This window comes from Salmo salar, chromosome ssa18, assembly GCF_905237065.1.
Source record: "Salmo salar chromosome ssa18, Ssal_v3.1, whole genome shotgun sequence".
NCBI classification, from domain to species: domain Eukaryota; kingdom Metazoa; phylum Chordata; class Actinopteri; order Salmoniformes; family Salmonidae; genus Salmo; species Salmo salar.
The window spans coordinates 63769563-63796968 of NC_059459.1; the positions used below are offsets into that span (position 1 = coordinate 63769563).

General features: G+C 43.2%; 1 protein-coding gene across 1 annotated transcript; it reads left to right on the top strand.

The window, feature by feature from the left end:
* The first annotated feature begins 142 nt into the window (after positions 1-142).
* Positions 143-27025, top strand: LOC106577635 (segment polarity protein dishevelled homolog DVL-2). Its single transcript, XM_045701391.1, is given in 16 exon segments — positions 143-602; positions 18978-19047; positions 20540-20703; positions 22115-22224; positions 22504-22724; positions 22841-22910; positions 23265-23404; positions 23525-23601; positions 23723-23790; positions 23946-24013; positions 24015-24081; positions 24599-24730; positions 24846-25022; positions 25840-26073; positions 26287-26551; positions 26553-27025. Coding segments are annotated over 16 exon segments (2205 nt in total). The 5' UTR covers positions 143-441; the 3' UTR covers positions 26734-27025.
* Positions 27026-27406: the final 381 nt, after the last annotated feature.

The following is a 27406-nucleotide window of genomic DNA, read 5'->3' on the forward strand; positions in this document are numbered from 1 at the left end:
AATGTATTGTGGAATAAAATCTCCGGAATATTTCTACAGGGGGACGAGGGCACGTTGAGCAAAAACGTAAAGGGAGCATCCACGACGTCATACGCCGCGTTGACTTGCAACAGTCGAGAGAAACGTTTTTAGAGTCCCCCTTCCCTTCGTATGTTTTCGTTGGGGGAAAAGTTGTGGGTGGCCGATAGTGTGAAGGTAGGGTGTGCTTGGTTTTTAACCCTTTGGCCGTAGGAGAATGATATATTGTATCTTTGGGAGATAGACACTAAGGGGATATGCATGTGGTATAAGTATAATTTTTAACTTTTTTGTTAGTTCTGGCCCGTGCACATTTACTGGCTAGCGTTGTAAGAGCATTTCACCTCACCCCCTTTTCCCGTTAGCCTGTTAGCTTTCTCTTCCATAGTTTTTGTGGGACAGCTGGAAAAAGGGTTTAGAGAAATGGCGGAAACCAAAATAATATACCACATCGACGAGGAGGAGACGCCGTATTTGGTGAAGATTCCGATTCCTGCCGAAGATATCACTTTGTTGGATTTTAAACAGGTCTTGAACAAGCCCAACTACAAATTCTTCTTCAAGTCTATGGACCAGGACTTTGGGTGAGTGAGAGCTAGTGATTCATGATTGTGCGAGTGTCGGGTTGTGGGTTTCAGGCAAATTATGATAAAGGAGAAAACCAACCAACCCAGAATGAGTTCTATAAGCGCCATAGGATCCACTGAATGTCTCCAAATGTGCCTTAGCGTTACGAACGTTTGTGAGTGTATTTCGCCTATCGAATAGGGAGGGGATGTGGGGGGTGACTGACTGCGCGCAGAATGTGAACCATTCAATTAGGCCCCTCACCATACATCACACCCTTCCCTTTCTCATAGCTAAGAGCGCCCTCACACTTAGAGATTGATATAAATTTTCATACTTGGTACCTGGAGGAAAATGGAGGAGGGTCATGCTTTTTCACTCAAGGGGAGGGTTTAGTATTTATTTTTAAATTATAGTCCAGGGGCGGGTCATGTCATTTGTAATGGCAATATTTCTCAGTGTTTGCGTTGCTTATTAGGCTATATATCGATGTGTGCTATAGGCTACAAAGTGCATGCTCAAAAACACAGAACAGAGTTACATTTCTAAGATAGCTGCTGGGATGGTGTAATAAAACTAAGCTACATTACACACTGCAGTGTATATTCCACCCCTAAGCCCCTGCCTGCTCTGCTCTTGGGCCCCTATTCCAACCCAAGTTAAGCGACTGTAAATGGAACGTAATTCCATTTTAATGCGCTTTTCTCTATGTATTGTGACTTTGAACTTAAGTATGAGAATAACATGCTATTCACCTACTTTGTTTGAGGTGTCGCTCGACTAAAGATGTGTTTACAGATGACATATTCTGACCTTGACTTAATTTCCTTATAATTCCACCAATTTTACGCTTGAGGAAACCATAAGATCAGCAAACCTGTCACTTCCAAGTGGGAAAAGTGTGTGCTTTTTTCCGCTTAAAAAATAGCAGCATTCTCCATGCGCTGTAATTTATAAATTGGTAAGCGCTGTTGGTAAGAGCTAGTTAACCTGTTATGGATAGGGGGCAGTATTTTCACAGCCGGATAAAAAACGTACCCGATTTAATCTGATTATTACTCCTGCCCAGAAACTAGAATATGCATATAATTATTAGCTTTGGATAGAAAACACTCCAAAGTTTGTAAAACTGTTTGAATGGTGTCTGTGAGTATAACCGAACTCATTTGGCAGGCCAAAACCTGAGAAGATTCTGTACAGGAAGTACCCTGTCTGACCATTTCTTGGCCTTCTTTGCCATCTCTATCCATTACAGAGGATCTCTGCTGTTACGTGACACTTCCTACGGCTCCCATGAGCTCTCAGAAGGCGGCAAAAAGCTGAATCGTGGCTTTGCAGGCTCTGGCTGAAAAAAAGTAGCGCGTTTGGGTAGTGGCTGGTTACAGTACTGTGAGACTCAGGCGCGTGCCCACGTCGACAGAATGCTTTGTTTTCTTTCCTCTGTTTACCTAAACGCAGATTCCCGGTCGGAATATTATCGCTTTTTTACGAGAAAAATTGCATAAAAATGGATTTTAAACAGCGGTTGACATGCTTCGAAGTACGGTAATGGAATATTTAGAAGTTTTTTGTCACGAATTGCGCCATGCTCGTAACCCTGATTTACCATTTCGGATAGTGTCTGGAACGCACAAACAAAACGCCGCTATTTGGATATAACGATGGATTATTTTGGACCAAACCAACATTTGTTATTGAAGTAGCAGTCCTGGGAGTGCATTCTGATGAAGACAACAAAGGTAATGAAACTTTTGTAATAGTAAATCTGACTTTGGTCAGGGCTAAACTTGGTCGGTGTCTAAATGGCTAGCCGTGATGGCTGGGCTATCTACTGAGAATATTGCAAAATGTGCTTTCACCGTAAAGCTATTTTAAAATCGGACACCTCGATTGCACAAAGGAGTTCTGTATCTATAATTCTTAAAATAATTGTAATGTTTTTTGTGAACGTTTATCGTGAGTAAATTGTTAGTAAATTCCCCAGAAGTATGCTAGTTCTGAACGTCACATGCTAATGTAAAAAGCTGTTTTTTGATATAAATATGAGCTTGATTGAACAAAACATGCATGTATTGTATAACATAATGTCCTAGGTGTGTCATCTGATGAAGATCATCAAAGGTTAGTGCTGCATTTAGCTGTCTTCTGGGTTTTTGTGACATTATATGCTAGCTTGAAAAATGGGTGTCTGATTATTTCTGGCTGGGTACTCTGCTGACATAATCTAATGTTTTGCTTTTGTTGTAAAGCCTTTTTGAAATCGGACAGTGTGGTTAGATTAACGAGAGTCTTGTCTTTAAAATGCTGTGAAATAGTCATATGTTTGAGAAATTGAAGTAATAGCATTTCTAAGGTATTTGAATATCGCGCCACGGGATTCAACTGGCTGTTGCGTAGGTGGGACGAATTCGTCCCGCCGGTCCTAGAGAGGTTAACTGGGAATATTGAAGAACTGGGAATATTGAACCACCAGCTTTCATATGTTCTGAGCAAGGAACTTAAACATTAGCTTTTTACATGGCACATATTTCACTTTTACTTTCTTCTCCAACACTGTTTTTGCATTATTTAAACCAAATCGAACATGTTTCATTATTTATTTGAGACTAAATGTATTTTATTTATGTATTATATTCAGTAAAAATAAAAGTGTTCATTCAGTATTGTTGTAATTGTCATTATTTTTTAGATATATAAAATCGGTATCGGCTTTTTTTTGGTCCTCCAATAATCGGTATCGGCGTTGAAAAATCATAATCTGTCGACCTCTACTCTGGAGAGACCTGAAAATTGCTGTGCAACGACGCTCCCCATCCAACCTGACTGAGTTTGAGAGGATCTGCAGAGAAGAATCTGAGAAACTCCCCAAATACAGGTGTGCCAAGCATGTAGAGTCATACCCAAGAAGACTTCAGTTTATTTTGATATTTTTTATATAAATTTGCCAACATTTCTAAAATGCTCTTTTTGCTTTGTCATTATGTGGTATTGTGTGTAGATTGAGGGGGAAAAAAACAACTTCAGCGATTTTTAGAATAAGGCTGTAACATAACAACGTGTGAAAAGTCAAGGGGTCTGAATTCTTTCAGAATGCAGTGTATGCATAGTCACTTTACCCTACATGTACAAATGACCTCGACTAACCAGTACCCCCGCACATTGACTCGGTACCGGTACCCCCTGTATATAGCTTCATTATTGTTACTTTAAAATATATATATATTTTAATTACGCAATATTTTCTTAACTGCATTGTTGATTAAGGGCTTGTAGGTAAGCATTTCACGGTAAGGTCTATACCTGTTGTATTCGGCGCATGTGACAAATAAGATTAGATTCTTAGGGCTGAAGCTGCCGAATTGTCGTATGCGCTTTAGAATATTTTTGATTATATGCCCAGGCTTTTCTCCGTTTATTTTACAATTTGTATCATTTTAAACATTTGCCACTATCGAGAGCCATCGTCGGTAATACCCACATACATGTATTTTTGCATCATTGCATTCGGTTGACCTTTCTTTCCCCTGTCACATCTTTGTTAGTTGTTCCTGAGGATCGCTAGCATTAGTGGATCATGCATCTGTAAGAATGCTGCTCATCGACTACAGCTCGGCCTTCAATACCATAGTGCCCAATAAGCTCATTACAAAGCTCACAGCCCTGGGTCTGAACTCCTCCCTATACAACTGGGTCCTGGACTTCCTGATAGTCCACCCCAAGTGGTGAAGGTAGGCAACATGACCTCGTTGACACTGATTCTCAACACGGGGTGCCCCGCATGGGTGCGTCCTCATTCCCCTCCTGTATTCCCTGTATACACACGACTGCGTGGCCATATACAGTTCCAACTCCAACAAATTTGCCGACGACATGACCGTAGTAGGCCTAAATAACTATGCAACAGCCTACAGGGAGGAGGTAGGCACTCTGACGGTGTACTGCCAGGTAAACAACCTCTCCCTCAACGTTGGCAAAACAAAGGAGCTGGTTGTGGACTTCAGGAGGAACCAGGCCGTACACGCCCCCATCCTCATCAATAGGAGATGGTCAATAACTTCAAATTCCTTGACGTACACCTCTCTGAGAAGCTGAAATGGTCAAACCACACGGACACCGTAGTGAAGAAGGTGCAACAGCGACTCTTCAACCCCTGGAAATTCGTCCTGTCCCCGAGTACCATCGAGAGCATACTGTTGGGCTGCATCACAACAAGGTACGGCATCTCCATTGCCGCGGACTGCAAGGCTCTTCAGAGGGTGATACGTGCAGTCGAATGCACCATTGAGTGCACACTGCCTGCACTACACTTTTCGTAAAAATACCATCGGCTGCACATATTACTCAAAATGTAAACTTGCGTAGCCTACATCTCGACCGCTACCTCCGGAGGTAGTGCACTACACTTGCCCGACAGTTGCCATCCTTGAATCAGGGCAGTGTTGAGCCAACACTCCTACAGTATAAATGGTAATAGCAGAACAACGTTTTTGAAACAGCTGAAATATTTCCTAATATTTGAGACATGTTTTATTGAGTTTTTACTTGAAATTGCACTACCAGCCTGTTGCATCCTGAAGCTGCCGGCTCCACTGAGCCACCAAAAACATTGGAAGGCCATCTCCAAGCAGGCTGTTGTGCCTTTTACTGAGGAGTGTCTTCCGTCTGGCCAGTCTGCCATAAAGGCCTGATTGGTGGAGTGCTGCAGCGATGGTTGTCCTTGAAGGTTCTCCCATCTCCACAGAATAACTCTGGAGCTCTCTGAGTGACCATCGGGTTCTTGGTCACCTCCCAGACCAAGGCCCTACTACCCTGATTGCTCAGTTTGGTCAAGCAGCCAGCTCCAGGAAGAGTCTTGGTGGTTCCAAACTTAAGAATGATGGAGGCCACTGTGTTCTTGGACCTTCAATGCTGCATATTTTCTTTGGTACCCTTCCCCAGATCTGTGCCTCGATACAATCCTGTCTCTGAGCTCTACGGACAAGTCCTTTGACCTCATGGCTTGGTTTTTGCTCTGGCATGCACTGTCAACTGTGCAACCTTATATAGACAGGTGTGTGTCTTTTCCAAATCATGTCCAGTCAATTGAATGTACCACAGGTGGACTCCAATCAAGTTGTAGAAACATCTCAGGGATGATCAATGGAAACAGGATGTGGCTGAGCTCAAATTTGAGTGTCATAGCAAAGGGTCTGAATACTTACACTACCGTTCAAAAGTTTGTGGTCACTTAGAAATGTCCTTGTTTTTGAAAGAAAAACACTTTTTTTTTGTCCATTAAAATAACATAAAATGTATCAGAAATACAGTGTAGACATTGTTAATGTTGTAAATGACTATTGTAGCTGGAAACGGCTGAAATTTTATGGAATATCTACATAGGCGTACAGAGTCCCATTATCAGCAACCACCACTCCTGTGTTCCAATGGCACGTTGTGTTAGCTAATCCAAGTTTATCATTTTAAAAGGCTAATTGATCATTAGAAAACCCCTTTTGCAATTGTGTTAGCACAGCTGAAAACTGTTCTGATTTAAAGAAGCAATAAAACTGTCCTTCTTTAGACTAGTTGAGTATCTGGAGCATCAGCATTTGTGGGTTCGTTTGCAGGCTCAAAATGGCCAGAAACAATTAACTTTCTTCTGAAGCTCTTCAGTCTATTCTTGTTCTGAGAAATAAAGGCTATTCCATGATAAGATATTTCAGATTTTTTTTTTACTTAATACATTTAGAAAAATGTCTAAACATGTTTTTGCTTTGTCATGCATGGGTTATTGTGTGACGATTGAGGGGATTTAAAAAAAATACATTTTGGAATAAAGTTATAATGTAACAAAATGTGGAGAAAGTTAAGGGCTCTGAATACTTCCCGACGGCGCTGTAAATACATAGCTGAGGCTTTAAAAACATGTTGTGTTTCCCCTGGCCCAGATGGGATCACTGTAAAAAAAAAATGCAGAAAGGCTTCTCTAGGCTACCTGCAGCTGTTATCCGTAGGCTACAGTTGATCAGACTGAGGAGGACTAATTGTGCACTTTGAAAAATCATGATGTATTTCATTTTTGGGTGTTTATGTGCTTCCCATATAAAACAAATCATCATGGTAGTTAAATTTTACCACATGTAAGGATTATGCATGAAGCCTGGTTAGTTGTAAGGTAGGCCTACTGTATTTTTTATATATGTATGAGCAGGTTAATCGTTCATTTTTGATAGGCCAATATTACTTGATGAAGACATGCTGTTATAGCAACTGTGCTTTTCTCTTGAAGATAAAACGTAATGAATGTAGACTACAGATGAGAAAATAAACCCTTTAATTTTCTGCAAATACAAGCTTGTGATTCACAAGTTGTGAATTGTTGAATTATTCAAGAGTGTAATATGGTTTGGTTGCATTATTCAGTATTGTAATGTGTTTTAGAAGAAAATGTTTGTCATTGTTGAATATTTTGTGCTAGTGGCTATCTACTGTGATATTTACGATCAATTTGAGCTGTAGACCAAGAATGTTGTTAGCCACAACGAAAGATAAGGTAAGAATGTAATGTGGATTGAAAAGTAGAATTCTCTATCCCCACCCCGCCCCTCACTCTTCTTCATATCTCGTAGTGGGAATAGGGCCTTGGAGCATATGGGTCAAAGCATAACTTCCGCCATGAATACTACCTTCACAATGAATGGACACCAAAAGAAAAAACTCGCCCTGGCTGTTCTCATCACTTATCCCCATCTCTCGCTCTCTCTCTCCCTCCCATCTTGTTAAATCCTAAGCATCTCTTATTTTTGGAAACTGGACCAAGTTTTTGTCTCCCTGAATATCCTACCTTGGCCGGCTGGCAACCTTTTAGACTAGAGGTCGACCGATTTTTATGATTTTTCAACGCCGATACCGATTATTGGAGGACCAAAAAAAGCCGGTGCCGATTTATTTTTGACAATTTCCGGACTATTAAGCGCACTTGAATATAAGCAAGTGCACCCACTGAATTTAAAAAAAAAGTATTAATTTGAACATAAATAAGCCGCACATGTCTATAAGCCGCAGTAGCCTACCTGTACATTGAAACAAATGAACTTTACACAGGCTTTAACGAAACACGGCTTGTAACAAAAATAAATAGGCTTTAACGAAACACGGCTTGTAACAAAAAATAAAAAATTAGCAGTAAGCTTTAGTTGTCTTTTTGCACTGAGTCAATTCCTCACGCTGCTGTTTCCAACATCTTATCATCGACTAATTAAGACCAAGCTCCCGTGCAGCAGCTCTATTTCCTTTTCCAACAGCCAGATCAATCGCCTTCAACTTGAAAGCTGCATCATATGCATTTCTCCGTGTCTTTGCCATGATGAGGGTGACAAAATGACTACCGTAATCAGAATGATGGGAAGTTTGAGAGCGCTCTATTTAATCTAAACAGTAAACAACAAAGTTGTTTGACCTTAACCTGACCTTAACCCGTTCGGCAATTTCATTGGTCTAATGAAAGCTTCATGCTGCCAAAAAACTGAGCACGTCATAGAATGTGTGTTTTTGTAGAGAAAAAAAATTGAAAGCGGGAAAAATCCATATATTAGCCGCGTCATTGTTTAAGCCGCGAGATTCAAAGCCTGGGAAAAAAGTAGCGGCCTATTAGCCTGGAATTTACGGTACAACAATACTGAATGAACACTTTTATTTTAACTTAATATGATACATAAATAAAACAATTTAGTCTCAAATAAATAATGAAACGTGTTCGATTTGGTTTAAATAATGCAAAAACGGTGTTGGAGAAGAAAGTAAAAGTGCAATATGTGCCATGTGAAAAAAAAAAAAGTGTAAGTTCCTTGCTCAGAACATGAGAACATATGAAAGCTGGTGGTTCCTTTTCAACATGACTCTTCAATATTCCCAGTTAAGTTTTAGGTTGTAGTTATTATAGGGATTATTTCTCTCTATACCATCTGTATTTCATATACCTTTTGACTATTGGATGTTTTTATAGTTACTTTATTGCCAGCCTAATCTCAGGAGTTGATAGGCTTGAAGTCAAACAGCGCTGTGCTTCAAGCATTGTGAAGAGCTGCTGGCAAATGCAGGAAAGTGCTGTTTGAATGAATGCTTACGAGCCTGCTGCTGCCTACCACCGCTCAGTCAGACTGCTCTATCAAATTATAATATAATAACACACAGAAATACGAGCCTTAGGTCATTAATATGGTCAAATCCGGAAACTATCATTTCGAAAATGTTTATTCTTTCAGTAAAATATGGAACCGTTCCGTATTTTATCGAACGGGTGGCAACCCTAAGTCTAAATATTGCTGTTACATTGTACAACTTTCAATGTTATGTCATAATTATGTAAAATTCTGGCAAATGAATTACGGTCTTTGTTAGGAATAAATGGACTTCACACAGTTCACAACGAGCCAGGTGGCCCAAACTGCTGCATATACCCTGACTCTGCGTGCAATGAACGCAAGAGAAGTGACACAATTTCCCTAGTTAATATTGCCTGCTAACATGAATTTCTTTTAACTAAATATGCAGGTTTAAAAATATATACTTCTGTGTTTCGATTTTAAGAAAGGCATTGATGGTTAGGTTCATTGGTGCAACGATTGTACTTTTTTTCGCGAATGCACTTTCGTTAAATCATCATCCGTTTGGCGAAGTAAGCTGTGATTTGATGATAAATTAACAGGCACCACATTGATTATATGCAACGCAGGACAAGCTAGTTAAACTAGTAATATCATCAACCATGTGTAGTCAACTAGTGATTATGTTAAGATTGATCGTTTTTTTCTAAGTTTTATGCTATGTAGCAACTTATCTTGGCCCCTTGCTGCACTCGCGTAACAGGTGGTCAGCCTGCCACGCAGTCTCCTCGTGGTTTGCAATGTAATCGGCCATAATCGGCGCCCCCAAAAAAATGCAGATTACCGATTGTTATGAAATCGGCCCTAATTAATCGGTCGACCTCTACTTTAGACATACTTTATTCCTCTCCTTACTTTCTCCCATTTAAATCCTCCAGACTGAAAGAGCTGTCACTGTCAATTAATCTTTCTTTGGCTGTTTGTCAGTTGTGCCCTACCCTAGGTTGAATGGAATGCATGTTTGTGGTGGAGTTTGCCTGATGAGACCTAGGGCTTCTGTTAAACACATTAATTGCAGTAAAACCGCTTGCATTTTGTAAGCTACTCTGAAATGTAAACTTACTCACACAAACAAAGAACACCACAAAACACCAACTTATATTATAAAAACAGTCGCTAAAACAATGAAGTGCTCCTGCGTCTACTGAGTTGTCTGACCATACTTCTACCGCAACATTTTGAAACGAACCTCCAAAGTCAGTTACAAGGAGGCTACGTTTAAACTCTGCTCAGAAGTCAGCTACCCAATCAAAACCGAGCTACTTTTCTCAGGGTCTGTTACTTCAGCCTGTGGCCTCAGCAAAGTAACTAAAGCATCAGGGTGTATTTTGCCTGTTCCTTGTGTGTTTTCATTTCCGGGAGTGCGAGCCAGCTGTCAGACAGGCTGTGTGTCAGTCAGGCCAGAGCCAGCAGCATGGAGTGGAGCAGACCAGGACAACCTAGGGTTGGAGAGAGGACATTTGCTGGGGGTCTGGCTGCGGCAGAGTCAACATGAACAGAGGCGCGAGAGATGGACAGGAGGGGTGGGGGAAGTAGATGGTTGTTTTGGGTGTGATGTGTGAGAGACTAATAGACGGGAGTAAAAAGTTTGTTTGTTTGGGATGTGCGGCCAAGGAGTAATGGTTATGAGGGAATATTCGAGATGTTTGTGTTTTGAGGCTTTTTTTTGTGCATTGGTGAAATAGCTTGAGGGGAGGTAATTTGTTTGTTTGTAATGGTGAGGAATGTGGACAGTTACTCTGTTGTGTAGAATGTTGCATCTGTCTGTCCCTTTCTGGATGCAATTTGAGTCCGTCCTCACTAGGGTTACAAAGGGTTGGAAACTTTCCAGTGAATTTCCGGAAATTTTCCATGGGAATTTAAGCCCGGGAATTTGGGGAATTTTGTTTAAATTCATCAAAAAAGTTAGCTTATAACAGTTAACCTTTTTTGTGGGATACACATAAGGCAATTCTAGGTCTTGTGGCATATTTTGGTTAAACTATCCCCAATTCAATGGAATTGCAACCCTCTGCATGCACAATGCATTCTTCCATCACATGTACAGCTGATTCTCAAGATCTTGCACACTAATGAGATGCTCTTGAGCCCACACTACTACACTGTCTGAGCTAAGGACTACATGCTTTCTGGTAAGTTTTGATTACAATACTGGGTGGGGTGAATATATTTTATGACATGCATGATTTTTTAAAACTAGTAAATAGTTGGCTACAGCAAAGTGTTTAAAATAATTTCTAACAATTTCTGCTAGTTGGTAGCAAAAACTGTGGGTTTTAGCTTGCTTGAGCCTACTAACTGAGTGTTAATTCACCTGTTTCCATACATGTTTCATTTTAAAACATTTATCTTACAAAGGAGTTATTTAATCTGTTTAACTATTTATCTGTACCTGGAATTGTATTTGGGTTTTTTAACTCATTTTTTCCTAATCTTTACAGGAAAATGCCACGGGCACTATCTGATGTGTGGAGACATTTCACTGCAGCTAATGTAGAAGGAAAAGCTGTGTACATTTTCCAATACTGTGCCAAATCATGTGTGAATAATGCAACAAAGATGCAGAATCATCTGGCCAAGTACATAAAGTTCCCTCAGCGCTCACAACAAGCAACCTCTGACGAAAGTCCCTCTACTTCTATTTGAGGTGAAAATGATGAATCAGACACCTTATCGATAGCAGCAGCTCATGGTCCTCCTGGGGTCAGAAGTTGGAGGAACGTAGTCAGAGAAATGCTGATGAATGTCTTGCTCGAGCTGTGTATGCACCTGGTTCACCTCTGATGCTCACAGGCAATGTGTATTGGAAGAGATTTCTGAATGTTCTTCGCCCAGCATACACCCCTCCAACCAGACATGCTTTATCTACTCATTTGCTGGATGCAGAGTTCAACAGAGTTCAAGTGAAGGTCAAACAAATCATAAAGAAAGCAGACTGTATTGCGATCATCTCTGATGGGTGGTCAAATGTTACACGGGCAAGTAATAATTAACTACATCTCCACCCCTCAACCAGTATTCTACAAGAGCACAGACACAAGGGACAACATACACACCGGTCTCTACATTGCAGATGAGCTGTAGGCAGCTATCAATGACCTCGGACCACAGAAGGTATTAGCCCTGGAGACCGACAATGTTGCGAACATGAAGGCTGCTTGGTCTAAAGTGGAGTCCTACCCTCACATCACACCCATTAGCTGTGCTGCTCATGCATTGAATCTGCTCCTCAAGGACATCATGGCACCGAAAACAATGGATACACTCTACAAGAGAGCCAAGGAAATGGTTAGGTATGTGAAGGGTCATCAAGTTATAGCAGCAATCTACCTCACCAAGCAAAGTGAGAAGAATAAGAGCACCACATTGAAGCTGCCCAGCAACACCCGTTGGGGTGGTGTCATGTTTGACAGTCTCCTGGAGGGGACGGACTCTCTCCAAGAAATGGCCATATCACAGTCTGCTGATATGGACAACCCCATCAAGAGGATCCTCGTGGATGATGTATTTTGGGAGAGATTGGTAAGCAGCCTGAAACTCCTGAAACCTATAGCAGTAGCCATTGCACAGATTTGAGACCATGCCATCCTGTCTGATGTTCAGACTCTGCTTGCAGATGTAAGAGAAGAAATCCCTACTGCCCTGCCCACTTCACGGTTGCGCCAAGCAGAGGAAACTGCAGTTCTGAAATACATCAACAGCGTGAAGACTTCTGCCTGAAGCCCATACACGCCGCAGCGTACATGTTGGACCCCAAGTATGCTGGCAAGAGCATCCGGTCTGGTGCAGAGATCAACAAGGCCTATGGTGTCATCACTACTGCGTCTCGCCACCTTGGCCTGGATGAGGGCAAGGTTCTTGGCAGTCTGGCGACGTACACTTCCAAGCAAGGGCTTTGGGATGGAGATGCATATATGGCAGTCGTGCCAACATATCTCATCAGCCACCTGGTGGAAGGGACTTTGTGGATCTGAGGCTCTTTCCCCTGTTGCCTCCATCATCCTCCAAATCCCACCAACATCAGCCGCCTCAGAGCGCAACTGGTCCTTGTTTGGGAACACGCACACCAAAGCACGCAACAGGCTGACCAATGCAAGGGTTGAAAAATGCTTTTTGAGCCTGACAATGAGCCATCCTCAACAAGGTTGTAAAGTGACAGTGAAGATGAGTCCGAGTCTGATGTTCAAGTGTTGGACAGGGAGAAGATGGAAGCCTGAGAGGAAGACAACCAAAGCTTTAGTTTCTAGACTATCATTTTACAGATGTATGTTGAATACGTTTTTGGGAGATGCGATGGATCATTGGGCATCATTGTCCTGTTGTCCGGATCTCTGTTCTGTTGTCCGGACCTCTGGCAGTCTCTATGGGGGTGCCACTGAGTTCAATTCTCGGGCCGACTCTTTTCTCTGTATACGACTCTTTTCTCTCTATACATCAATGATGTTGCTCTTGCTGCTGGGGATTCTCTAATCCACCTCTACGCAGACGACACCATTCTGTATACTTCTGGCCCTTCTTTGGACACTGTGTTAACTAACCTCCAGACAAGCTTCAATGCCATGCAACTCTCCTTCCAGGGCCTCCAACTGCTCTTAAATGCAAGTAAAACTAAATGCATGCTCTTCAACCGATCGCTACCAGCACCTGCCCGCCCGTCCAGTATCACTACTCTGGACGGTTCTGACTTAGAATATGTGGACATATACAAATACCTAGGTGTCTGGTTAGACTGTAAACTCTCATTCCAGACTCCCATTAAGCATCTCCAATCCAAAATGTAAATCTAGAATTGACTTTCTATTTCGCAACAAAGCATTCTTCACTCATGCTGCCAAACATACCCTCCTAAAACTGACTATCCAACCGATCCTTGACTTCGGCAATGTCATTTACAAAATAGCCTCCAACACTACTCATCAAATTGGATGCAGTCTATCACAGTGCCATCCGGTTTGTCACCAAAGCCCCATATACTACCCACCACTGCGACTTGTATGCTCTCGTTGGCTGGCCCTCGCTTCATATGTCGCGAAACCCACTGGCTCTATGTCATCTAAGTATTTTCTAAGTAAAGCCCCACCTTATCTCAGCTCACTGGTCACCATAGCAGCACCCACCCGTAGCACGCGCTCCAGCAGGTATATTTCACTGGTCACCCCCAAAGCCAATTCCTCCTTTGGCCGCCTTCCAGTTCTCTGCTGCCAATGACTGTAATGAATTGCAAAAATCACTGAAGCTGGAGACCCATATCTCGCTCACTAACTTTAAGCACCAGCTGTCAGAGCAGCTCACAGATTACTGCACCTGTACATAGCCCATCTGTAAATAGCCCACCTCATCCCCATACTGTTATTTACAATTTTTGCTCCTTTGCACCCCAGTATCTCTACTTGCACATTCATCTTCTGCACATCTATCACTCTAGTCTCTATCACTCCAGTGTTTAATTGCTAAATTGTAATTATTTCGCCACTATGGCCTATTTATTGCCTTATCTCCCTTATCTTACCTCATTTGCACACACTGTATATAGACTTTTTTTCTATTGTGTTATTGACTGTATGTTTTGTTTATCCCATGTGTAACTCTGTTTGTGTCGCACTGCTTTGCTTTTTCTTGGCCAGGTCACAGTTGTAAATGAGAACTTGTTCTGAGCTAGCCTACCTGGTTAAATAAAGGTGAAATAAATGTTTTAATAAAAAATCATTCAATATTCCCTTTTGTTGTTCAGTGAAATCATCCCATGTGAAGAGTCAACTCATTTAATTAAAGTTAAATTCGTAACTAAATTGTTTTTTATTTCTATTGGAAGGATTTAATAATTTGCAATTGTCTACTTATGATAAGGTAAAAGGTTTGTTTCTGTCTCCATATGATATTGTAAATATATCCAATGTAAAAAACATCTACATTTAAATGGTATTAATATCAATTTGCATATATTCCCGTTAATTCCCACAGAAAGTTTCTACCTCTGAATATTCCGCCGACATGTGCAACCCTAGTCCTCACAGAGCGAGAAAGAAGAGGAGCGAGCAACCAAAATTATTCAGAGACGGTGAGAGAGAGAGAGCAGGGTAAGAAAAAGAAGGTAGGAGGGAAAGCAAGAAAGAGAGGGGTACCAAGAGGAGGTAAAGAAATAAGAGATTTGTGTATGTGAGAGAGACTAAACCAAGTTCGCTCACACAAGGCCAGCCTCCTCATGGTGACAATGCCTCCCCAGTGCCCACAACAATCTGGCCCTGTGCTAACTCACCCACAACAATCTGGCCCTGTGCTACCACTCACCCACAACAATCTGGCCCTGTGCTACCACTCACCCACAACAATCTGGCCCTGTGCTACCACTCACCCACAACAATCTGGCCCTGTGCTACCACTCACCCACAACAATCTGGCCCTGTGCTACCACTCACCCACAACAATCTGGCCCTGTGCTACCACTCACCCACAACAATCTGGCCCGGTGCTACCACTCACCCACAACAATCTGGCCACAACCGCTGCTTACAACACCCCAGAGTGGGCCTAGCAGACCGTACTACACACACAATGTTGCAAACACCGACATCCATACGCGCACACAACCTGTCTCAGGGTTTCCGTTAGCTGGTAATAGCCGGCTTTTGACCATAGAAAATAGGAAAGCCAGTAAAGAAAATTGGTGCAGACTAATTGTCCGGGAAAGGGGAAAAAAAAAAAAATCCCATTTGCGAAATAATGCTTTTTAGCGTATACATTGATGGAAATACATTTGGCTGGTCATGCTAATCGGTCTATAGGTTAATTTGCATAATTTTGTGGAATTAAATTGGCGAGTGTGTACAGTATAGTCGTTATGTACAGTACCAGTCAAAAGTTTGGACACCACCTCATTCAAGGGTTTCGCTTGATTTATTGTTTTCTACATTTTAGATTAAATAGAAGACATCAAAACTATGAAATAACACATGGAATCATGTCGTAACCAAAAAGTTGTTAATCAAATCAAAATGTATTTTATAATTGAGATTCTTCAAAGTAGCCACCCTTTGCCTTGGCAGCTTTGCACATGCTTGGCATTCTCTCAACCATCTTCATGAGGTAGTCAACTGGAATGCATTTCAATTTACAGGTGTGTCTTGTTAATTTGTGGAATTTCTTTCCTCCTTAATGCGTTTGAACCAATCAGTTGTGTTGTGACGAGGTAGGGGGGGTATACAGAGATGGTCTTTTACCAAATAGGGCTAAGTCCACATTATGGCAAGAGCAGCTCAAATAAGCAAAGAGAAATGACAGTCCATCATTGCTTTAAGACATGGTCAGTTTGAAAGTTTTTTGTAGTGCAGTCGCAAAAACCATCAAGCGCTATGATAAAACTGGCTCTCATGAGGACCGACACAGGAAAGGAAAATCTGGAGTTACCTCTGGTGCAGAGGATAAGTTCATTCAAGTTACCAGCCTCACAAATTACAGCCAAATAAGTGCTTCACAGAGTTCAATTAACAGACATATCTCAACATCAACTGTTCAGAGGAGACTGAGTGAATCAGGCCTTCATGGTCAAATTGCTTCAAAGAAACCACTACTAAAGCAAACCAATAGGAAGAATAGATTTGCTTGGGCCAAGAAACACGAGAAATGGACATTTAGACCGGTAGAAATCTGTCCTTTGGTCTGATGAGTCCAAATTTGAGAGATTTGGTTCCAACCGCCGTGTCTTTGTGAGACGCCGAGTAGGTAAACAGATGATCTCCACATGTGGTTCCCACCGTGATGCATGGAGGAGGTGGTGTGACGGTGACACTCAATTTTATTTTAAGTTCAAGGCACGCTTAACCTCTCTAGGGTATGTGGGATGAAATCGTCCCACCTACTCAACAGCCAGTGGAATCCCATGGCGCGATATTCAAATACCTTAGAAATGCTATTACTTCAATTTCTCAAACATATGACTATTTTACACCATTTTAAAGACAAGACTCTCGTTAATCTAACCACACTGTCCGATTTCAGAAAGGCTTATAAACGAAAGCAAAACATTAGATTATGTCAGCAGAGTACCCAGCCAGAAATAATCAGACACCCATTTTTCAAGCTAGCATATTATGTCACATAAACCCAAACCACAGCTAAATGCAGCACTAACCTTTGATGATCTTCATCAGATGACACTCCTAGGACATTATGTTATACATTACATGCATGTTTTGTTCAATCAAGTTCATATTTATATCAAAAACCAGCTTTTTACATTAGCATGTGACGTTCAGAACTAGCATACCCACCGCAAACTTCCGGTGAATTTACTAAATTACTCACGATAAACGTTCACAAAAACATAATTATTTTAGAATTTTAGATACAGAACTCCTTTATGCAATCGCTATTTTAAAGCACATTTTGCAATATTCTGAGTAGATGGCTCGCCATCACGGGCTAGCTATTTTGACACCCACCAAGTTTGGCACTCACCAAACTCAGATTAACTATAAGAAAAATTGGATTACCTTTGCTGTTCTTTGTCAGAATGCACTCCCAGGACTTCTACTTCAATAACAAATGTTGGTTTGGTTCAAAATAATCCATAGTTATGTTCAAATATCCTCTGTTTTGTTCGTGCGTTCAAGACACTATCCGAAGGGTGACGCGCCCGGCGTGTTTCGTGACAAAAAATTTCAAAATATTCCATTACCGTACTTCGAAACATGTCAACCGCTGTTTAAAATCTATTTTTATGCGATTTTTCTCGTAAAAAAGCGATAATATTCCGACCGGGAAATCCTGTTTTCGTTCAAAGACTAAAAATCTAAAATTGATTGTCCCAGAGTCTGTTTTGGAATAGCTATTTCTTTCTCGACAAGCTGACCAATAGAATAGGTGATGGGGATAGTAGATTTACATAGGCTATTGCAGGGGTCTCCAACCTTTTTGATCATGAGAGCTGCTTTAAAAAAAAATAAACGTCGCAAGCTACAATTTTTATTTATAGCTTTCAAGTACGCACCTTTTCTTCTCTCCCCTGCAACTCTTCCCCGGGTCCTTAGTGCACTGTTTTCAATATACTGTACCTGGTAAAATAATGGTTAATAAACTCTAGAGGTCCCTATAAAATCAGCCCCCCCCCCCAATTCTGTTTGATATTTTCCAAAATGTGTTTCATTTTTCCTGTTTTTAGATTTTTTTTTGGTTTCACTTGCAAAATTACAATAGTTCATAGAGAAACAAGGAAATTGGATGTTCTGAGTCCATGTCAATGCTTATATCTGAAGACACTTTAAAAAAAATAAAAAAAAACGAACAAATGTAGATTTTGCGTGTAATTCCCCTTTAATTGCACATCTGGCCCTTTTTAATTGCACATCTAGCAGGTGAGGAATGTGCCCTTCTAGCGATGGTTCTGTACTGACTAATGCTCATTTCATGTCAAAGTTTGCAAATAACAAATAATAGATACGAATAATATACTTATGATATACTTCTGCCAGGTAAGCCTGCTTTGCAGTTAACATTTCATTGAGAAGGCTTTGGGGAAAGTATTTCTGTCAACCCACAAGATGGCTAGGCCTATCGCATCAACTGGCTACAGACTGAGTGATAGACAAACCTGTGCACCACACAGACAGGCGGGGGAAATTAATTGGCAGATATTGTTAGATTTAGCTTTTTTTTTTGCCAATAGTGGCTAACCAGGGGTGAGATGTTGCTGGGATCTTGCGTGTGTCTGATACTTCTGAGATTTGTTTGACAGTTTGCGGTGGAAATTGCATGTAGGCTACTTTCAGAATTGTTTGGCGAGCTACTCATAGATGGGGTGCCCAGTAGTTCACGATGGACCTGATCCTAGTCTGGGCAGTCAGTTAAGTGTCTCCTCGACACAGTCCTCGTGTCCAGCCCAGGTCCTAAGTACTGCGGTAATAACATGGTAGACGGATAGAAATTATACAGCAGATGCTACCTGTCCACTAAGAGTGAAGAGGTGGATGTGGAGGGAAAGAAGGGTCTGAAGTTATAGAAGTCTTGAGAAACAATGGCTTGTTCATGAGTTTGTTTAGTTGTAGGGAGTTTGGTGTGTGTGTGTGTTTATCTCCATTGTGGTTTGGGTAATGATGGTGAGTCATTGGAAAACAAGCAATAACGCAGCAGTGTCCTCTTGTTGTTCTTTGCGTCTGTCTCCTGTGTATGAGTTTACAGTGTGTATTTGTCTCTGTTTGTTACTCTTGGCCTAATCACAACCGCATCTGTTCTTTTTCTTCTGTCTGTCTTCAGGGTGGTGAAGGAAGAGATCTCGGATGAAAGTGCTAAGCTCCCCTGCTTCAACGGACGTGTGGTGTCCTGGGTAAGAACAGAGTTGGGAGAGGTAGACTGTACACCATTGTCTTGGACCTGTAAAAGACCAGCAGGAGAAGGGGAGCCAGAGGGGGGAATTCCTGAATCGCTTGAAACTATTTTTCCAGGACTGAGTTGTAAAAGTCCCGTTCCCAAGTCGAAGCAATATGGCTGAAATGGTCCTAGCAGCTCAAATATATTATACGTAATTGAGCTTTGAACCTGAAGCAGAGCCAGAGATGTAGCCTACAAACTCTGGCAAACTCATTCTGGGATTGAGAGCTTAAACGGGCACCGTGTTGGCGTCAAAAGTTCCAAACCATTACATTATCTTCTAAGAATGCGAATTAGAATGTTATTGTCATGGAACTCTTGGTGCCAACATGGCCGACTTTTCTTTAATGACCTCTGTAGCTATGGCCTTGCTTTTACTAGTAGAACCGTTACAAGAACCCACTATCTGTGATCGTAACACTGAAGAAACAAAGGATTTCTTACATCCTCAAATTTCCCCGCTTATGATTACCCTACCCTAAAGAAGGTTATTACTTTGAGTCCTCCAGACAAAACATTGGGACTTGTCCAGGGTAGGGGGGTTTGGGAGGAATGCATCTGCTAAGTGCATAAGGAGGAGGAGGAGGACAAGAAAGAAGGGAGAGGGATTGAAAGGGGTTGGCCAAATAGAGGAGACCATAAGGATGGATACATGATAGGATGGTGGAGGGATGATCCCAGAGGGACGAGTGCTCTATAGTCAAACAGCCATTAGAGGAGAGGGAGGAAAGTTTTTAAAGGAAGGGGGGCAAATTGTTCTCTGTCACTTGGGGCAGGGATATTAAATCAAAACCACAAACCGGTTCTCAAGGTTAAGTTCAAGACAGAACATTTGAATGCATGTAGTTTGTTCAAGTCCCTCCTTTTCATACAACAGAAATGTATAGAAAACCAGAATCTGTGGTGATAGTTAAGGTAGTTGGTATGTTTGTTAGCACCCCCCTAGGCGTGTGTGTAGGTGTATGCTAGGTCTGTAGAGATTAGGTAATAGAACACCAGTGGCCAAATTGCATGGGTGTTTCCTTTTACCTTGCAACCATCCATGGAGGAGTGTGTGTAACTGTGATGTTTGTGTGTCTGTCTGTTTTCGTTCTCTCAAGCACTCTGGGTATATAATGGAGGGAGACAGGCTAAGTGCCGGGTTAGTGTCTGTTGGCCCCTGAGATTTTCCTCTGAATGGAGTAAAGATGTGTTTGTCAAAGCAATTGACATCTCTTAGCCCCATATTTTTTTTCTCCCTCCCTATCCCTTTCTTTTAACCCCATATTTATTTTCTCTCCCCCTCTTCAACCTATTTCCTCCGTCTCGTATGCTCTCCTCTGCTTCTTACTTAATTCCTCCTCTTTCGCCCTCATCCTCCTTTTTTTCCCTCCTCCATCCTCACTATCATCCACTTTCAATTCCTTGTCCCTCTATCAATCTCTCCACTATTCTCCTCTCCTCCTCAGTTGGTATCATCAGACACCCCAGCAGCAGCAGAGCTGGTATCACCAGTCCTTCCTCCGCCCCCAGCAGAAGTACGGCCCCTGCCCTCACCCCCTCCTCCTCCCCTCCCACCCCCACCTGTCGAGAGGACCGGGGGCATCGGTGACTCCAGACCCCCATCATTCCAGTACTTACACACAGACACCCTCTTCCACAATCACATTAATCACAGTGTCCTAGTCTCACTGTGCTGCATCCCTTACACTGTATCTAGTGTATTCAACTCCAGCCATCATGTTACCTACTGTTAAATACAACTGCCCATTTCAACATGATCATAGCCTGTGCTGCCCATTGACTCTTAAGCACCTGTCTAGAATATCATAGTACACAGCAAACCTGGGTTCAAATCATGTTTAAAATCATTAGCTACACTAGATTCAGTATGCCTGGCACAATGGGACCAATGGAATGGCCCTAAAAGTACAAACACGCCCATCTAGCACTGTTATTGAAAATGTAAATTTCAAATACTGTTTGAACCCTGTTGTGATATACAGTACCAGTCTACTAGGCTTGATCCATTGTTTCCTAATCATACACATTGTAGGGTGTCCAATCAGAAATGCATTTTTTTAACCAATTGGTAAAATAATATGTTAATTGTATAGATGCACCTCTAAGGAAACCAATGGTCAAAACTCATGTCTATCATAATCCGTTCAAAATCTATTGGAGTTTTAACCCATGTAGAATGTTTAAGGGGAATAATTCAACGGCCAGAGAAAAAAATCTGGAAAATAGCATAGCGTTAGCTAGGCTGGATGCTGTGTGAGAACTGACAGTCTCAACTTTTGAACTCATTTTTCTTTTCGAATCTGGAGGACATAAAACATTATCGAGGTAAGCTGGATATCGATTTTGAGACATGACATGTAGTGTTTTCATATTTCGGTATACGCTTTTCAAATGAATGAGGTGCGCTTGTTTTTGTGAGAAATCTCGTCAGTGAAATGTCAACGGAGCGCTGAGCGTTTTTATCTACAAAGCATTATACATTTAATTCAGCTTGTGTTAATTTAGCTTTTTGCCACCTGCTGAAACAACTTTGCAGACGACCACCACAAAATGTAAAGTCCTCAAAAGTCACTGTGAGAAAGCGGCGCTTCTGTCAACAGAGCTCGGTGCGTAATATCGGATGTATTAGGTTATGAAATCCGACTTTTTGGATATTGTTATGTTAGAAAGACCCCCCACTGAACGATTCAGAACATAAAGAATCATATTTGTCTTGGTCAAATCTGTTTTAATAACGTAAGGAAGTGACTTCATCACCAAAGCGCATTTTCTCCCACCCTGGGCAGAGTGGGTGTACACCATTGTATGCTAGCTATCTGTCCTCCGGTCCTAATTTGATCTGGCTTGTAGCCTATTTGATTAGAGGTTATGTGTGCTGCTATTTGTGGTTTATTAGGTAATGTATGTAACAGAGCCGACATACAATACCATCTCTCGTTCACCCGTAGAATTAGAATGAGTAGAATGGACAAAGTATTTCTATGTTTTCCCTACTTTTACCCTCTCCTCTCCCTATTCAGTCCCAATGCAGCAGACAGTGTGGAGAACCTGGATGACCAGTCGGAAACAGAGTCCGTGGTGTCTTTTCGGAGAGAACGACCCAGACACAGGGAGGCCATGGATCAGCGTGGTGAGCACTCTGCACAGGATGAAACAGCACTGGGTTGTGTTCAGTAGGGCACACGTAGGAAAAAATGGACAATGACAATGAGCGTTTCCAATTGGCCAATGTCAAGCTTCCCGTTTTCAAAATGTTTTCTCCCATTTCGGGCCTGCTGAACACAACTCTTGTTCTAGTGGTAAAAACAATTGACATTGACAACATTACTAAGCATGAGAGCTATAGTAAAGCCTCTCTTTCTCTCGCCCTCTCTCCTCACTCTGTGTCTCTCTCTCTGCGGTGCCTCAGGGCCGAGGATGAACGGCCAGAGCGGCATGGAGCGCCACCTAGCGGGCTATGAGAGCGCTACCACTGTGATGAGCAGCGAGCTGGACACCACCAGCTTCTGTGACTCCGAGGAGGACGACACCATCAGCCGATTCAGCGGCTCCACGGAGCAGAGCACGGCATCCAGGCTGCTCAAACGCCACCGCAGACGCAGGAAACAGCGCCCCCCGAGGCTAGAAAGGGTATTGCACATATACTTTTTTTTTTTTTTTACTTAAAACATTGCAAGTCAGAAATGGCCCATTCTGCGTTGGAATATATTGTAGTTTTACTGTGTTTATCCCATGTCTTGTCTCAGGCGTCGTCGTTCAGCAGTGTGACAGACTCCACCATGTCTCTGAACATCATTACCGTCACACTCAACATGGGTCAGTAACATCACTGTTCCCTTCTAATGTCTCTCTGTTGTTTTTACCTCTTCCATCTGTTTCTCTGACCTTCTCTTTGACTGTCATGCTTCTTCACGTTATTTTATACCTCGAACCTAACGTCTACCTAACCAGTACTCTGCCCCATCCGTTTTGTAAAAAAAACTCTTTCTTGAAATGGCCGAGAAATCCTAGCCTGGTGAAATCAGCCTGGTCTTGCAATAGCTCACATTCTGTGACGTGAAGTGAAACGCGAGTTCAGCGACCAGGCTATAGAAATCCACCATTTAAGGAATAAGGGTGTCTTTTTGGACAAAGCCTAATCTCCCAATCTCTTTGTCTCCCCCCCTGTAGAGAAGTACAACTTCCTGGGTATCAGCATCGTGGGGCAGAGCAACGAGAGGGGCGACGGGGGCATCTACATCGGCTCCATCATGAAGGGAGGGGCGGTGGCAGCAGACGGACGCATCGAACCCGGGGACATGCTGCTACAGGTGCGGGGTCACCCAGGGCACTACAGGATCACACTAGATGGCCATGATGCTGCTGGTGCCATTTGTTCCTGACTTAAGATTGAACCATTAATGTTTAATGACTCTGCCTTTCTCATCAAGGTGAACGACATCAACTTTGAGAACATGAGCAACGATGACGCTGTCCGTGTGCTGAGGGAGATCGTACACAAACCAGGGTCAGTGGCTGACATGAATACGTTCTCATTGACATTCCCAACCAGTTGTTCTCAGTGTGAAATGTCTGGTCAGTTGACGATGATGATGATGGTGGTGATGACCTGTCTCTCTCTCTCTCAGACCCATCATCCTGACAGTGGCCAAGTGCTGGGACCCGTCACCTCAGGGCTACTTCACACTCCCTCGCAGTGAGTAGTAAGCTGGACGCCTCGTCTCTACCGTGGAGATAGATGGAAGACAGATTTATATAGTGGCGCCATCAATACATTATCCACTGAAATGTCAATAAATTATGTTTCAAATGAATAAATTAGACATTTTGCCCCCCCCCCCCCTTCTGTAGATGAGCCGATCCGGCCAATAGACCCAGCAGTGTGGGTGAACCACTCGGTGGCCCTGACAGGGGCCTACCCCCCCCTACACCGCCAGCTCCGCTCTCAGCACCATCACCTCTTCCTCCTCCGTCACTGAGACTGAACGTCAGTACCCTTCTTTTTCTCTTTCTATCTCTCTTTCAGTCTCTCTATTTTAGAATTCTCTCTTTTCAACTTTGCCTACTCTCACGCTCCGTTCAACTCCTCCATTCACTCTTTCTCCTTGGCCCCCGTCTGCTGTCTCTTACTTCATCTGTTTGTCTTCTGTTTCTTTTGTCTCTGCCCTCCTCCCTCTCTGCCATCTTTTTTTTTATTGTGGTCTATCCATCCCTTTTTCGTGTGCCAGGCGTTTTAAACTCGGCCAATGCACAGGAAGCACCGGCCACATCTGTCTTTCTCTTCTGGTCTTCATTGTTTTATGTGGTCAATGATGGCTGTCTACCTCCCTCTGTTTTCATCCCTTCCTTTCTCTCTCCTCCTCTATCCCCCTACCTCTCTCTCTCCCTCCCTACAACCCCCACCCTTTCTTTTTTTTACATCTCCATGTCTTTATTTCTCTCTCCTCGTCTCTCTCTCTCTCTCCCTCCTTTTCTTTCTCTTACCCCTTCTTCTGTCTCTCCAGGTTTTGATGACTTTAACCTGTCCCTCCACTCTGACATGGCGTCGGTGGCTAAGGCCATGGCGTCCCCGGAGTCTGGCCTGGAGGTCAGAGACAGGATGTGGCTCAAGATCACCATCCCCAACGCCTTCCTGGGTGAGAGAGAGTGTGAACACTGAGGGCCAATAGTGACGCTGTGGATGGGGGGGTCGAACTGATGGAACACACCTCCTGTTTTTCTCCTTTTTTTCATCCCTGTGTGTGTGTCCAGGTTCTGACGTGGTGGAGTGGCTTTACCACCACATCGAGGGCTTCCAGGACCGCCGCGAGGCCCGGAAGTACGCCAGTAACCTGCTGAAGGCCGGCTTCATCCGCCACACGGTCAACAAGATCACCTTCTCAGAGCAGTGTTACTACATCTTCGGAGACTTCAGCGACTGCGAGAACTGTGAGTACTTATGGGGGGGGGCGTTTGTACAGGGAAAAACCTTAACAGTTTTAATTCCTTTGATTTTTATTGGAAAAAAAGGTATTTGTGGAAAGGTTGACGCTTATACACTCCCATCTGTATGTATTTGGGCAGTGCAGCTAAAATGTAACATTATGAGAGAGAGTACAGAATGTCACTTTATTTGAGGGTGTTTTCATACCAGTTTTACGGTTTTAGAAGTAAAAGCATTTTATATATCTAGTCGTCCCGTCCCCCTCAAGTCGAGAATCTATTAATCTACTCACTTCGAAACAAAATGACTCCAGTCACCATTCAGTAACTATAGGGCAAAATGCAACCAAAACAAACTGCAAATGCATCCAACGTTTTTAGTCACAAGCTTGATGTAGTCATTGCGTGCTAAGAATATGGGACCAAATACTGTTTGACTACTTTAATACACTACAAGTGAATTTGTCCAAACACTTATGAGTTCTTCAAACGGGGGGACCAGATACTTAAAGTGCTTTAATTTCTAAACGGTAAAAGATGTGTACGAAAATCCTCTCAAAATAAAAGGTGGCTTCATATGAAACATTTTGATTTCAAATCCGAAATGCTGGAGTATAGAGCCAAATTAAAAATGTTAGCTTCACTGTCCAAGAACATTCGGTGAAGAGTGTACAGTATCTCCTCAGTAGATGTACCTACAATTACAGCTTATTCAAACCCTTTGGCCAAACGAGTTCTATAACCAGTTTAACTTGACCTCTCTCCTTTTCTCCCCTCCCTCTCTACTCTCTTCTTCCTCCCTCCTTCCCTCTTTCCCCCCAAGACATGGCCAACCTGTCCCTGAACGACAACGACGGCTCCAGTGGGGCCTCTGACCAAGACACCCTGGCCCCCCTTCCCCTCCCGGGGGTCACGCCCTGGCCCCTGCTACACTCCTTCCCCTCCTTCCAGTACCCCCACCCTCACCCCTACTCCAGTCAACCCCCACCCTACCACGAGCTGTCCAGCTACAGCTTCGCCCCAGGCAGCACGGGCACAGCCAGCCAGCACAGCGAAGGTAAGCCCAAAGGGAAGGGAGGGATCGACAGAGCGAGGGGCGGTAAAGAGAAAGAGAGACAGAGGGGAGGTAGGAAAAGAGGGTCGGGGAGGGTGTCACATTTGGTGGCTAATTTCCAAATTGTGACTGCATTGAGAGTTTTAAGCTGTTTGAACTTGTTCTATTCTCTCCTGACCCGTTCTAACCAGTTCCGACCTGTTTTTGTCCCCCTAGGGAGTCGGAGCAGTGGATCTACAAAGAGTGAGGGTGGCGAGAGGCGGCGGGGAATTAAGGGAGGTCCTGGCAGCACGGTGGGGGGAGGAGGAGGAGAGAAGTCCCCCTCTGGAGGGGAAGGGGAGGGCTCGGGCAGCGGCAGCGAATCGGAATACTCTGTCCGCAGCAGCCTGAGGCGTGGCCACAGCTCGGCCACGCCCAGCGAACACAGCCACACATCCCAGCGCTCGCATCATCACCGCATGCCCCCCCACATGTCGCCCTACCCCCCCCGGGATGCCCATGCCCTACAACCCTATGATGGTGATGATGGTGCCCCAACATCCACACATGGGACACCCAAACATGGGACACCTCCACCAGCACCATCCCTCGGTCCCCATGCACCCAGGCTTGGGCCCCTCCGCTGTCCCTGGAGGACCACCCGGGGCCCCCCCCAACCCGTGACCTGGGCTCTGTGCCCCCTGAGCTGACCGCCTCGCGCCAGTCCTTCCACCTAGCAATGGGCAACCCCAGCGAGTTCTTTGTGGATGTCATGTAGTGTGTGTGTGTGTGTGTGTGTGCTTGTGAGGTGAGTGACCATTTGTGTGAGGTCTAGGAGTATTCCACTCTCTGGATGACTGACTGTTCTAGTCTGGTGGTAATTAACTTGTGGTCTGATTAGGCCCTAGTAGATTGGTGTCGCTCATTTCTAGTCTGGTAAAAACTGGGTTCAACAGTGAGTCAGACGAATTTTGGCACAGTACCGTAAAAGACGTGAAATGCATAACGTCTGGTTTCCCTCTTAAATATACTGGCATATTTTCAAGTCTGGTTGTTTTCCCTCCTAACCGTTTAGCTAGACAGACCTACAATCAAGAGGTCAGATCTAGGAGCAGCGCCTCCCCCCACAACGTTCCACATATCTTATGACTCCAAAACATGTCGCTGGACTCCATATCAGATAAGCCGCAACTCTTGTTTGATTTCAAGCATGTATATTGGTTTAGTTCTGCCTCTCACACACCGTCTGTGAAGCTGTTGTGTGTTTTCTAACTGATTTACCTTTTAGCATCGTGTTTGTTTTTCCTACCTGGGACTGACTGACTGGCTGGGTGTGAGGAACAGTAGTGGTCTTTCA